Below are 15731 nucleotides of genomic sequence, written 5' to 3'. Positions count from 1 at the left end.
AAACACGTATACCCAGTTTGTCCAGGTGACTCATTCAAATTAATTAGGGCTGAGTTATTCCTAGGAATAAAATTTTCTTATCTGAGTCTAACCCAGACTACACAGTGAGGTCCAGTCTACAGAATAGCCTGGGCTACAGAGTGAGACATAGTCTCAAAAGAAAGGAGGCAGGGTGGTAAGGAAGATAAAAGAAAAGAAAAAGACCACACAATAGATAGTTGATTCTTAATAATTTTTTATTCCATCCCAGCTTTCACCACCCTGATGTCATTTCTCTCAACAAACCTAGTGAAGTCCAGGCTCAAGTTGATGCATCATTATTCTATGCTGCCTGGTGTGAGGAAAATAACACATTTTATCACCAAGTCCCTAACAATCTGAACCTTCTCATGAGGAGGCTTAACTGAAGCTCCCCAGTTTCTTTTAGTAACTATAAAAGATTACTTAGCTAGGATCATTTATGGGAAAGGCAAGATTATAAAGGCCATGGGTTTTTGCAAATAAATAATTGGCCTACACTAGAGTTGCCATTACTTTTATCTGAGCAAGCACATGTAGTCTCAATTTCCTCTCACTGTTCTGCTAGTGTTTGAAAATAATACACTGTGTTTCTTTGCAAAAGATTGGCCAGAATAGCTTTCCCACAAGAAAAATGAGATGGCCCAACCTTGAGTCATCTGTCTCTAGACTGAAACAAGTGATCTATCTCACTCATTGCCTTGTGATTTACAGGCTCTCCTTAGGTCAGTTTCTGTCCGCTCATACACAAGTGATACATGCCATTCCATCTTTATGGTCACATAGAAATCAGACTGGGTAGGCTTAGAGGAAGGGAATCTTAGGTAACCGCATCAGTACAGTTGGTCTTTCCCCTTCCACAAAACAACCTTGCTTCTTGGAGACAGCAAGAAATAAACGTATTTTCTAAGTGGAAATCCAAGTCATATATATCATTTAAGGTAAAACTTCACAAAGCCTGGTTGCTGCCTTCAATAGAGGGCAATTTTTCATCAGCTAGGTCTGTAAGATTCATTTTACTTCACAAATTGGACAGCCGAATCTGTGTTCTCTCTCAGCCATAAGAAAATGGTATTCTTTTGGCTGGCAGTATTGGGCTTTATTTTTGGACATTCTTTATATCAAAGATGAGGAAAAATACTTTGACAGTATTCAACATTCTCAAAAGCACATGATATTTATAAAGGATAAGGCCAGCATAAGACTTAAAACATTTGGTAGATATTACTTCATGAACCTTACACTGCCTTTGAAATAAAGCAGAGATGCAAAACACAAATATTTGTGGAGAGCTTGCTATGTGCCCGGAGCTGACGTGGATAATGTCTATCAATCACCCTTTCAGTCCTTACTAAGTCCTCTATGCTGGTGCTTTTATGCCATTTTAAAGATGAGAAAACTGAGCTAAAAAGAATTCAGTCATTGTCCCAAGGTGACACAGATGGCACTTCCCTTGTATACCAGTAAATAATAAGGAATACTAGAATAATGAGAAATATTCACACATGTCAGGGGATACAAACTATATCCATTACTAATCAAGGTAGAAATGAATAAAATGTATACCTGTTATTGCTGCTTTTACTTAACACTATTCTGGAGATTCTAACTAAGAGAAAAGCAGTGAGGGAGGGAGGAAAATACATAAACCTGCCTTAACTTTATGATTAAAACTCTAAAACAGTTTCATAGAAGCTACCTAAAATATATGACAAGTCTAATCAGATCTAGTATAACTATAACAAAGGTTGCTTTTGTTATCAATCCAACAATTTCATTTGTGAGGATTTACTCTAAGGATACAGTTAGATAAGGGCGTAGAAATGTGCACACAAAGCTATTTGCTACTACTATGTTATCTATCCATGTCATCCGTAACTTGTTTGTTAAAAACAAGTTCTACTTACATGCATAATATCAGGTATTTTCTTTAAATATAAGTATGCACTAGAAGTTTTGCATATGGATTGATTTGTGTCTAAAGGTAGAATTAAAAGCAACTTTCTAGATTTTTTTAAATTCAGCTAAATAGAAGCATGTGACAAACCATCATAAGAACAGGGGGGTTCAAATGCTCAGATTTCACATAAGTACCCAGGGAGTGTGGCTGTTTTCCTGTAATTCTGGCTCTTCGAAGGTGGAAGAGAGGATCCTCACTATATCAAACGAGCTATCCAGGCTAGCATACTGGCAAGCTCTGCATTCAATTGAAAGAGTGTACCTCAATGAATAAGGTGGCAAACAACCAAGTAAGATTCCCATTGTCACCAATCTTGCCCCCCACACACACACACTTGTATCCATGCACATGCAAACACGTAAGCACACACCCACATATGCATGAGGAAAAAAATCAAATTTTTCAGTTTTTAAGGTAAATGAGCATAGTAATTATGCTATGCTCATTGATTTCTATGAATTCTGATGGAGTTTATAGACAGTATTCGCCTCAAACAAATCATATCAACACAGATTATAATTTTTACATTAAGACACCACAGCAAAGTTCTTTAAATTATTATAACCACTTCATAACCTAATGCTGTGGATCTTTTGTTATAACTAACATAAAAAAGAAAATGATCAAGAGTTCTCATACTTTTCTTATTCAATGGAAGTCCTGCAGGTATGAACATATGCATATATGTATACACCCATCTTTCTGCCAAGAAAAAAAAAAGGCCAGAGAAGGCAGTTCCTCAGAAAATTGGACATAGTACTACCTGAGGACCCACCTATATCACTCTTGGGCATAGACCCAAAAGATGCTCTAACATATAACAAGGACACATGTTCCACAATGTTCATAGCAGCCTTATTTATAATAGGCAGAAGTTAGAAATAACCCAGATGTCCTTCAGCAGAGGAATGGATACAGAAATTGTGGTTCATTTACACAATGGATCACTACTTAGCTATTAAAAATAATGAGTTCATGAAATTCTTAGGCAACTGGATGGATCTAAAAAATATCACCCTCAGTAAGGCAAAACAATCACAAAAATACACCCATGGCATGCACTTATTGATAAGTGGATATTAAGATACGATTCACAGACCACATGAAGCTCAAGAAAAAGGAAGACCAAAGTGTGGATGCTTCAGGCCTTCTTAGAAGGGGAACAAAAATACTCATAGGAGGAAATACAGAGACAAAACTTAGAGCAGAAATGGAAGTAAAGGCCATCCAGAGATGGCCCCACTTGGGGATCCAGCCCATATACAGCCACCAAACCCAGACAATACTGCTGATGACAAGAAATGCACACTGACAGGAGCCTGATACAGCTGTCTCCTGAGAGGCTCTGACAGAGCATGACAAACACAGAGGCGGATGCTCACAGCCAACCACAGAACTGAGAACCAGGTCCTTAATAGAGGAGTTAGAGAAAGAATTGAAGGAGTTGAAGGGATTTGCAACCCCATAAGAACAACAATATTAGCCAGAGCTCCCAGGGACTAAACCACTATTCAAATAGTACACATGGAGGGACCCATGGCTCCACCTGCACATGTAGCAGAGGATGGCCTTGTTGGCCATCAGTGGGGGGAGAAGCCCTTGGTCCTGCCAAGGCTTGAAGCTGCAGTATAGGGGGAATGTCAGGGTGGGGAGGTGTGGGTGGGGTGGGTGGGTGAACACCCTCACAGAAGCAGGGGGAGGAGTGATGAGATGGAGGATATAGGGGCAGAGGAGAGATTCTGGAAAGAAGATAGCATTCAAAATGTAAATAAAATATAACCAATTGAAAAAAAAAACAAAAAAACAAACAATACTATATGAAGAAGAAGAAGAAAAAACAGAGAAGGAAGATAGAAAATGGCCAATGATGATAGATGAAGAACCAGAATAAAGTAATATCTCACAGAGAGGAGCCGGAGAGATGAGTGGTGATTAAGAATACTTCTTATGCTTGAAGAGAACCAGGGTTTAATTCCCAGTACCCACATGGTGGCCCACAAGAATCCTTATCTGAAGTTCTAGGGAATTAAATGCTTTCTTCTGACCTCTACAGACACCAAGAAAGCATGTGGTGTACATACATACATGCAGACAAAACACCCATGTACATATAAGAAAGAAATAATTTTTTAAAATCTTACAGAAAAATAAGTATTAGTCTACAAATTCACTGCTCAAGGCATTATTTATGGCTTTGCAACACAGAAATCTTATCTGTCAGGTTAGAGGAAACCCTTAACATTCTAAAAATTCTCATTCATAATTTGTCAAGACTAAATTTTAGCCTCCTAACAAAAATTGTAAACTTATATGATTTATATCTATTTGCTAAGATATATTTTCCTCACAGTTAAAATAGGTCTCTAATTATTTGGCCAATGATTTCACATTATGTATAATATATAAGTCAGTATATGTTTAATATCCATTAACTTAAAACTTTGGAAAAATAGACATGGGAAAAAATATATAATTCTTCTCACTTCTCCAAAATTCTTTGTGTTACTGAATGGAAGTTACAAGATATACTTCACAGTTGTCAAAGAAGAGGGAAAAATATTATTTTTATCTTCTAAACACAATTCCCTTATCTAGTTTTGAAATATTCCTACTTTCCTCCTGAAAATGCTTACTTAAACCGGTTAACATAAAAATTAGCCTCAATGTAAATACAGTCTTGTTCAGCAACAAATATTTCCAACTTTTGGCAAGGGTACACAAGCAGAAATGAAAATGTGTATATGCACATGTGAAAATGTGTGTGTGAGTTTGTCATTGCTCCTAAGGTCATGGGAAAAAGGTGAGTGTCCTAAAACTTCGGATGTTAACAGGGCCAGTATGAAAACCATGGGTCATCCAGAGTTCTCAAAATGATGTCAAAAGGCGATGAGGTGTTAAATACATTCTGTAAGCCATAAAAACCCAGAGACAATAAAAACGTGAAGCTTATATTGAACAGAAGAGACAAGTAAGTTTCTTGATGTGGCAAACCAGTCATTAACTATTTGTGCTTCCAAACTCTAGCAAGTGCTATTTATTCTACAATAGAATTTACCATTGTATTATCAAGCAAAAAACCAACAACCTACAACAGGCTTGTGTTAAAAAACTTAGGGAAACTGATATTCAGAAAACCATCTTCTACTAAAACAAATTTTAGAAATAAATTTAGCTTAGTTTTAAAAGTGTGTAGTCCAAATTCAAACACAGCACTATTGTTCTTGTCAAATATTATTCTGGAAAGAGTACTACCAAACTTTCGTAGAAACTTACCCTTCAGCTTGAGGTCAACATTGTGTCTCAGCCAAGGATAAACCCCATAGCTTGGCATATCTTCAGGAATTGGGTTATTGCTTATCCAGCCATCACAAGCAAACCGGAAAAAATTCTCACAAGGATCCACAGAAAGATTTACTTTGCTCATGATGGCAGCAGCTATTTAAAAGAAAAAAAAATCACAGGATTAAGGGCTACTAATGACAAGCACTAGATGTTGTGCACTGTTCTCTTCCAAATTCAACAAAACATTTCAGATCGACCATTTTCAAAATCTTGGCTTCACCATTTCTCCTTAAATGTCTCCCTGGATGAGCTTCACTATATGAAAATGACAGTCTTCAAAGCATACAGGAGAATGTCAAGTGTGTGGGAGAATGGTGGGTGAAATTACTGTTACTATTTTTTTCAGATTGTCCCTAACGTCTTTGGATTGTACAACAAGAATATAAATGAAATATGTGATCCATTGCTGGCTTTTCTTCCATCCCACGTGTTCCCCTGAAAACTTGGCTATGCTTCCTATGGAAAAACAAAGCCCATTTGTCCATTTTCAAGTGATACTGGGCTCGCTTTCTCACTTTATTTGATCAACATAAGTGATTTGTCCAAGGGAAAGGGGATAACATTTGAAATGTAAATACATAGAATATCCAATAATATTTTTTGAAAAAAAAAAAGAAGAAGAAGAAGAAGCCTGGTACCCTCTCTGCTGGCTCCCTTCAAATGGAACCTTGGAACCATCCTTGGAAGATGTCTCCTAGAGAATAAGAGGCCATGTTGAGGAAATACAATTTCATACTCAAACCCTGGCTGGCCTCAACCTCATTAGCCATCTTCCTGCCTCAGCCTTCCAAGTTCTAGTATTACAGGTATTAGCCACTTCACTTGGCTGTATCTATGAGTTTAAAAATAATTATTACAAAATGAGAAAAAGAGAAGGTTCCAATATCCCTAACACCCACCTCCAACCATCTTCCAGCTGCAACATGATTGCTAGCTGCAAAAAAGGGCACCAACTGATTTTTAATGACATTGGAAAAATGACACTCTGTTCAATTTTCATAGCTCAGATTTCATAACATCCAATGAGTTATCAACTAAATTACAATGAACCTCCCACCCCTGTACAATTTACATAAATTTACAGATGTATGTTTGGGTTATGTGAGCAATTTCTCCAGGTGAAAAAATAAAATTAGATATTTCTCTACTTCTTATGGAAAAGGCAAACAACTGCAGTATTTCTCTGTGCCTGTGAGGAAACCCAAGGAGATGGAAAAAGAGCCATTTAAGAATTGGAAGCAGCAGGGGGGGGGCTTTGAAATGAATGTACAAACACCCTAACTTGTATCTGGGACATTATTTAATCCTAGCTGGCCTAGAACTCAATGTGTAAACTAGGCTGGCCTCTAACGCATGACAATTCTCCTGCCTCTACCTGCTTAGTGCTAAGATGACAGGCATGAGCCACCATGCCCTCTCCATTTTCAACAACTATCTTTAAAATAGACAAGGAGAAAAAAACTTGACTCAGAAGTATGATAAATTTCAATTTGGTTTAATTTTTTTTTCCTTTTTTTCAGGACTTAATTCATTGTTGCTAACTACACTTTTTACTTACTGATACTATTTTATCATTATAATTTAATATTCAAAAGTGCTAGGGCACACAAAAATCTTACTCTGTCTTATATGTATAGTCAGTCTGTGTAGCCACAGATGGTATCTGCTATATAGCACCTCATAACACCTCAAGGACACGGATCACACAAGTTCCAGTCCCACACAATATTTATAGTCACACAGGGGAGCCCTCACACGCACTTTGACTCACATAAGCTCATTGCTTTCTGGCTTCCTTCCCTAACTTTCCCTACCCCCAACTCGTAAATGCCTCTTCTCTATCTCCTTGGGTATTCTCACAGGTACTGAAGAAAACTGCAAACTCAGCTCTGACCTCAGCCTTGATGGAAAACTGAATTTGGAAAGGAGCCCGTAGAGGGAAAAAAATCTTCCCTCTGCCTTGCAACTCATCATCCCCCATTCACAGTTAGAAGCAAGGCTGTTGCCCTTTCTATGGGAAGCTGTGACTTTAAATTGCAAGAGACCATACTTGTCCAGACACCAGAATTCTGTTCCCCTCTTCAGCTCCATGACAAAAACTGAGAATCTTGTTTTAATAAAAAGAAATTTGATTATGAGTGAAAACACAAACTGCCAACCTCTCAATTAATCTCACAAGGTTAATTTTGGGACGGGATCCCACTAGTCTATACGGTATAGAGGAAAGCATTCCTCCTCGCATACCCTCAGAGGTGTTAGTTTCAATCGGGGCTCAAATGAGAGTTTTATATAGACTTACATATTAATATTTCTATGTAATAATCAAATCACTCACATTATATATATTTTCTCTGTACCTGGAACTATATGCTAAACTCTTTTGAGCAATAAAGCTTTTTTTTTTTAACTAACTCTAGAGTTAGGTTGCTTGGTTTCAAATGACAGCAACACTATGCAAGAGCTAAATAATTGTCTTAGGTTTCTATTGTTGCAGTAAAACACCATGAACAAAAGCACCTTTCAGTAGAAAGTCTTTATTTGGTTTACAAGTTACACAGTCTGTCATGAGAAAGAGCCAAGGAAGGAACTAAAGCAGATACCAAGGAGGCATACTGCTTACTAACTTGTTCTTCAGGTTCATATTCATCCACCCTTTTTAAACCTTCCCGGATGTAGTACTGCATACAAGGGGTCTGGAGCCTCCCACATTATTCCTTAATCAAGAAAATGCCCCCACAGGCTTGCCCACAGGCCTTCTGATAAAGACATTATCTCAACCGAGTTTGTATAAACATAGTTATTTAGACTCAGAACTATCCACATACATTTAAGCATTTTATAATAAAATTCCATAAGCAGTCATCTAAAAATTAATGCCATATTTCCAGAGCTTACAGATTTTCAAATTTTGGAAAAGAAATACAGCATGTATAGCCAGAGGTGATCTAACAGTTCAATAATGGTTGAATTGGTACCACTCAAGCAAGCACATTAGTATTCCTAGAGGAAAATAAATGCATACTCTCATAAATGGAATAAAGAATGTCTTACATAGCTTTACATTAGTTACTTTTGCTAATGGAGCCAGTTTTGTGAAAGAAACTGAGATCAGGTGTGATATTATGAATTAGAGATTACATTGTTTTCAGGGGTTGGGAGTTTTGATGCAGGGGTACTATTGCTGTTTTTATTTTCTTTGATTCTCACAACTCACGAAAGTTCAAAAATCTAGTCCCATTTCACAGGTGATGAGACTGTAGCTCAAGATAGTCATGAACATAACACAGATCATGTGATTAAGTATCTAGATTATGTTCCAAACCCATTGGCCTGCCTACACTTCCACATTGTCATTAGCCAACCCATTCTCTGTACTCTTTCTCTGCAGTGTTTGCTGTCCAAGAGGAGTTAGAACAACAGATCATGGAGACAAGAAAAAGTTGTGGAAAGGAAGGACCTAAGAAATCACTGCCCCTTACTCAGAAAAGAAACACAAGTTTATCAGGCATTTCCATTCCTGGAAAAAACTTCCAAGCTCTTGCATAAATCCAGGGTTGGCTTCAATTGTCACGCCGTGTGTACTCACTCACTGTTCTACAAGTCCCTGAGTGTGCAGAGGCTCATACTGCGTTAGGAAGGCTGAGGCCTTGGTGAGCTTACACTATAGAAACAGAAAAAAATCAACATTTTTCCTAACATCAGAAAGCCATTTCTTAATGTGAAAATTAAAAACAGGACAGCAAGGCAAACTGCACCAGGTGGCAGAAGGTGACATCACAAAACATCACTCTGCCCATTTTAATTCTGGCGCTATTATGATGTGTAATAAACAAAATTCATGAAGTGGCCTTCCATGCCTAAATTTGTCTAAAATAAAACTGAACAGTTAAGCCTTGACTATTTTAATTTCTCACACATGAAAGAATTCTACCACAGCTAAAGTACCAAGTGACATGAAATTTACAACCTGTCATCTGATGGTAAAATCTGGTCTCTCGCCTTACTCCATGAAATAGTCTCTCCAGTTACTAACTCCTCAAGTTTGAAACAGAAAAAAAAGGGCATGAAAATTCCACAATATCCCAAAGGGGAAAACATGACCTTTCTAGGGACAATACTAAGAAGCATAAAGGGTTGTCTGTCTGTCTATCCACTAGATCCTTGAGTGACTCTAGTGTCATGAAGAAAAAAAAAAAAAAAAAAAAAAAAAAAAAGATGGAAAGCTTTTACACAGGTACTTGGTTTGGCACAAAGAAAAGGAAGGGGAAGGGCCAGATGCAAACTTGAAGGCTAATTCTGCCCCAAATTCACGATGTAACAATAAAAAAGTTTGCCTTGAGAATCGTACATTCTCGTATCTATATGAACTTCATAGGGTTCTTACAAGATTTTAGGAAATGGCAAGTGAGAGTCATCCAGCACATTGTTTGGTTGAAAAATGTTAATCACTCAAGAATGGGGCAAAAGGGAGACTTAATATAACAATCCAGAGGTGCTGCTGTGGCCCTGGTGACCAGACTCTCATGATTACAGTTCCAATTTTATCCATTCAACCCACTCCTCCCAATATGGGAGGAATGAAGTTCAAAACAACCAGGACAAGGTTCTTTACATACTAAAGGTTGTTTACATAGTTTTCAAAGTGATTTCTTGGTTTTGAGCCAACTGTTTTTGTTGATTTTGAATTATGTTAATACTGAGAAGCATAAACTGATAGTCTAAGACAGAGGTTGGCTTCTGTATGCGTGAGAGAGACATGGTCTCATTATGTAGCCCTGGATGTCCTGGGACTTGCTATGTAAACCAGGCTGGCCTCGAACTCACAGCAATCCACGTGTCTGCCTCCTGAGTGCTGAGATTAAAGGTGTGTACCACCACAATCATAAATTTACAAATTCTTTCACCTAAGTCTCCCCCATCTCAAATAACGTCACTGACTGACATATGAGCATCACCCTAAACTCCTGCCCTTTTCCATAATACATCTTTTTTTAAATTGGATATTCTCTGTATTTACATTTCAAATGTTATCCCCTTTACCCCCACTCCCATTGTCCCTACCTCTCCCCTTGCTTCCATGAAGGTTCTCCCTCTCCCAACCACCCTCTTCCACTTCAGTGCCTTGGCATTCCCATACACTGGGAAAACGAGCCTTCACTGGACTAAGGGCTTCAACTCCCATTGATGCCAGACAATGCTATTCTCTGCTGCATATGCAACTGGAACCATGGGTCTCTCCATAATCCATCTTAACCCCACCATGTCCATAATGCTTTCAGCAAGCTTCTCTGTTCCTAAATCTGCAATCTTCATCTCAAATTCAAGCCAACATCCTCTCTTACCTGGCCTAGTAGTTGTATCCTCCTTTCTGATTTTCTTTCTCCCCAAAGTTAAGTTCTCTACAGCAAGACGGGGTCTTTCCATGCCTCTGCAATCTGCTCTTAAACTCTTGATCCTCCTACCTCTACCCCATAATAATGGGATTACAGCTATGCATCACCATGACCAATATGTGTGCCATTTGAACTCTGAGCTTATGAATGATAGGCAATTATTTTACCAATTGAGCTACATCCCCAGCCCCCTTTGTGTATGTGCTGTGTGTCTGTGTGTCTGTGTGTCTGTGTGTGTGTGGTGTTTTCTCCTCCTACCTAGTTCTTGGATGTATAAACCCCTGATACAAATAACAAATATTTGGTGTTTTCACTCATTAATCTCTTCTCTTACAGTCAAGAGAAAAGCCCATGTTTAATTACCTTATGACTTCATCTTTTGAAAATTCCCTTGGGTCCTGCCCACTTGAAGAATGGAGGTTGGTAGAGACAGGGATTTAGCATCTTCAAATCTAGGCTCCAACTGAATTATGGAGATGTAAGCAGGATTTAATAACCGTGCCACAACCAAGGCCTTACTGTCCTCACAGATACATGGTCAATGTCACCTCCAAAGAAGTCCAACTTGCATAACAGAACAGAAAGACCCAAGAAGATTCCAGCAGAGGCATAGATTTCCACAGGGTCTCTGCCTAGAATCAAACAGGCTATGACCACTGACCCAGAAAGATATGCAAAGTCGGCTTAAGATAAAGAGGAATCTGGCCCCGGTGGGGCCATAAGAAGCTCACAGTCTCTGGTCTCTGTATTTTAAAGGAGGACACTGCTTTCCTAGCCCTTTTTTGAGTTCCTTATCATGAGGGTTGAAATATTGAACAGCTTGGCTTCTGCAAAGAAAACAGGAAAGCTAAGCTCCACTACATCACACCAAACCTTGAAAGTAAACTTGAAATGTCTTCAAAATTATATTTTGTATTTGGTCAACCTCAAGCAAACAGAATACTAAAAATACTACCTGTTTTCTCTTCCATTCCCAAGGTACCAAAATTATAACTTGACACGGGGTTGAATACAGACTTACCAGCTTCTATGCATTCTGGCTTCAGGCAGTACTCCTCTTTAGCTTGGAAACTTAGGAGACCTTGACTCACTGAAAAAAAAGACCAAAATAAATGATTGATTTATAGCAGACCACCACCAAGTAAAATATGTTTGGGCACATATGCAAGACATTTGCTATCAGTTCATACTTCTCAATATTGGCATGACAGTCAAAAACCAAGTTGGCTCAAAACCAAGGAACTGCTTTGATAAATATGTAAACAGCCTTGTTAAGATTCATGGTTATTCTGAAATTCATTCCTCTTGTGTGGAGGAGGAGTGAATTGAGTGGGTAAAACTGGAGCCATGTTGAGAATTCTACTCACCAGGGCCACAGCAGCACCTAGAAGCTTACTAGAAAGTTGATTTTTACTCCAGATCTCTGGGTTCAGAAATTCTGGAGGTGGGGAATGGCCATCTTGTGTGCCTTGGATTTGGTTGACAGAGATTGAACCCAGAGACTCTCACAAACTAAGCAGAGTGTATCTTGGAGATACACAAACACACACACACACACACACACACACACCTTTTTGTACAATTGAAACAGTTTTCAGCAATACTTTCAGCTGGTGGTAATATCACCTATCAGAAATTTTCAGTTCTTTGACATGACAGTGTCTTTAACAAAGTTCATGCTTGAGAACTATGCAATACAGTCACAAAATAAATGCTTTAAAAAAACTCATAATATTTTAAGTAAGTTAAGATTTTGTGTACCACATTCATACCTGTCTTTGAAAGTATATAGGATGCAGGCACAGGTTAGACAGGAGTGCTTTTTTCAAAAGCAAAAAGGAATGCACTGGCTTTGAACTTCCGTTAGGATCTGAGCATTAGCAAATGTGAGCCTAAAATTAAAGCCTTTTTGAAAAATACATGTTTTGTCTCTGTAGTTGGAGAAGTTATAAGGCATTCATTATTGCTGGGCTTTGTGAGTAAAACAAGGAATCTTTGAAGATATGACCATGAAGAAATGAACCATGGGGACTGACAAATGCAGTCTGGAAGCCTTGGTTTCTGCTCGAGATGCAGACCTGAAGATCACCTACCAGCCTGGCATGACTTATTATTTATGAACCCACATCCTAAGAGGAGCCTGCTTTGTCTTTGTTCTTTCTCTCTCCCCCTCCTCCAAACTGCCTTTTTATCTATGTTACATTATAGATTCAAGAAACCTGCCTACAGAACTACTCAGGCCCATTTTCAAAAGAAGTTTTATAACATAAAAGGAGTGTTTTGATTTTTTTTTGCAAGGGAAAAATAAGTAAAAATACATAGACAGCATAAAGACCAGTGTGGGACATTTCAATGTACCTCAGTAGTGGAAGTGCGGTGAGCTCTTCGTTGTAGTCATTTTTACATGTTTCCCAAGTATACTTCAATGATGTATTTTTATGATGGAAACATAAATGTTAGTATAAATAATAATAATTTTATTACAATTGATAATAGCTTTATTTTTAAACCTCATAAAATGAAAAAAAAAAGTTATACTTTTTCAAACCTTTGAGGAAAGAGGCAGGATAATCAGCAGTTTGAGGGCAAACTTTGCTACATTGTAACTTCCAAGCCAGCCTGGACTACATGATAAGTTGTCTCAAAGTTTTACAAAACTAGCCTTATTTCTTTCCTTAAAAAGAAATAATTATTAACATAGATGTATAAAAATTTTGAACTAATAACAGTCCATTTATCTGACAATGTGTATAAGGAAGGTATCCATCACCAAGACAGAAAAATCTTAACAAAAAGCAAGAGAAATAAAACCCACAAAACTGGGGTCATTGTCACCCAAGTAGAGACTGGAACCCACAAAACAAATTGAGACCACTGCCTGCTTCTATTTCTGTGAAAGGTTTTGATATTTTTAATAGCTGGGGGAGGGGAATTCAGTGGAGAATAATATCTCATAATATAAAAAGTGTATGGAACTGAAACTTCAGAATCCAGAAATCAGATCTTCCTGGCTCCCATTTGTGCTCACTTTTTCTGTGGACACGTGAGTGCTACAATGAAACAGAGCCCTGAAACAAGGAATGTGAGGCAGTGAAGCCAAAACTATTTACCATCATCTGTCCTCGACAGGAAATGCTTGCAGGCCCCTGCATCTGAGAAACAGATTTTAGGGGGAAAGGAGAAGGGAAGAAGAAAAGAACACTTGAAAAAATTGGTTATGGCTATATTGTTATACTCGATATTTTTAAATCTCTAGGTTCTCAGATCCACATCAGACCACTGGCAACCATTTTTTCTATAAAAGAGAAAGAAAAGGGAGAGGTAAGGGAGGATTCTAGACGTTGCAGACATATGATTGAACTTGGACAGGCAGTGCATACACTGCAAAGTCAACCAGGAAGCATCTTCAAGGGAAGATGCTAACTAGAATATTGTCATGAAGAACATCGTTTTGCAGCCATTTAGCAAGCTAGATGCAGAGTGGGAGTGTCTGAGGCAGACAGTAAAGAGTAGTTCTGAAATAGTTTACAAAAATATAAAGGTATATATGGTAATAGGCATAGAATCTTAGCATTTGAGAGGCAGAGGGAGAAATATTCCAGTAAATTCAAGGTCAACCTAATCTATCTAGAGAGTCCTAGGCTTGACAGGGATACATAGTGATTGTCTGTCCATAGACAAACAGACAGACAGACAGATATTCCTGAGTGTGGGCCCTCAGATAGATGTGCTCTGAAGCAGTGTTTCCTAATCCTGCACATGCTATTGAATCCTCCATCTCACGTCTTGTGAAAATGCAGACTGTGAGTCAGTAGACCTAGGAGTGGAGCTCAAGCTTTCAAGTGATGCAGATAATGGAGTAGCAAAAATAGAATGAGGCGAGACCATTTTCTGGTCCTATTTATTGTCAATCATCATTAGTCCTCCTCCAGAAGATTCAAGGGGAGAGCCAGGTTACTAGACCTACTGGGAAGTTACCTTCTTTTTTCATCCCAATCACTGCCCCTCCCAGCCCCCATTCACAGTGTCCCTCCCCCTACTTCCTCTTCTTTTCCTTAGATCAGGCCTCTTTATAATAGCAATGCTTGTTTTAGTGAACTCTACCTTTAAAAAAAAAAAAATTAGTGCTTGCGTCAGCAAATAATTTTCTCACAAAAAAAAAAAAAAAATTTGCTTTCACTGACATCTTGTAGAATGCTATGGTCTCCCAGTGTAATGATCATAAAAGCAGAATTGAAAGGGGTTGCAAAATGCTATTAACATCAAGAGGACATATGTTGACTTACATGATGAGCACTTGGATTTGGGAGTATTTGTGAGCCTAACCTCTCAGGCCCTTCCCACATCATATGTAGTTCCCTGGCATGCCCATAACATTTCTCCTCCACATTTAAATTTCAGTAAGTTGATCATCTAAAGCCAACTTTGGAGAAACCTCACAACAATTTTCAAGAACCACAGATTCAGTCACAGGAGTGGGAAGTCTAGCTTCACCAGAAAGTGATATACTGATCCAGTTTCCTAAGTCTTTAGCCACAGAAAACATGAAAAGGTGGTTTGCTCTTTTTAGAAGGGTTCTCAACCACACAAGCCTAACTCTTTTAAAAGTTAATTACTGGTTTTCTCCTGCCAAAATAAACATGACCTCCTGCATCCCACATATGCCAAAGAATGTTTCCAGGCCTGCTGCATTTCAACGTACACCTAGAATCTTTTAAGTATAGGGCTTGTTTCTAGGTGACCTTCAAGCCAATGAAATACTATGAGTTACACACGAAAACTGTTACAAAGGAAAATAGCCAGAGGTTTGGAAAATCTAAACTTTTGGGCACCCCTGTCTCTTTCTAACAGATTTCATCTTTCGTTTCCCCCTAGGAATATGCTTTTGTCTCCACATTCTCTCTGAGAACATCATTCTCACAAGAGTTATTACAATAATTGAATCACAGTGCTTTTCAAATCTGAAAAGAAAAAGCTCTGCTTTCCTTCACATTCATTTTTAAATCTATTAGAAAGGT

At 38.2% G+C, this 15731-nt stretch overlaps 1 protein-coding gene across 1 annotated transcript in view; it reads right to left on the bottom strand.

Moving 5' to 3' along the window:
- Positions 1-15731, bottom strand: part of PHEX (phosphate regulating endopeptidase X-linked) — a gene marked incomplete at both ends in the record, with an annotated part of 233764 nt that overhangs the window by 217423 nt on the left and 610 nt on the right. Inside the window, 2 exons of the mRNA XM_080909936.1 lie at positions 5252-5413; positions 11735-11803. Of these exons, the coding sequence (XP_080766062.1) occupies positions 5252-5413; positions 11735-11803 (231 nt within the window). The remainder of the gene's footprint in view (positions 1-5251; positions 5414-11734; positions 11804-15731) is intronic.

The sequence above is a fragment of the Micromys minutus genome (genome assembly GCF_963924665.1).
Source record: "Micromys minutus genome assembly, chromosome: X".
Classification (NCBI taxonomy): domain Eukaryota; kingdom Metazoa; phylum Chordata; class Mammalia; order Rodentia; family Muridae; genus Micromys; species Micromys minutus.
This window is presented reverse-complemented; position numbering and strand designations above follow the sequence as displayed.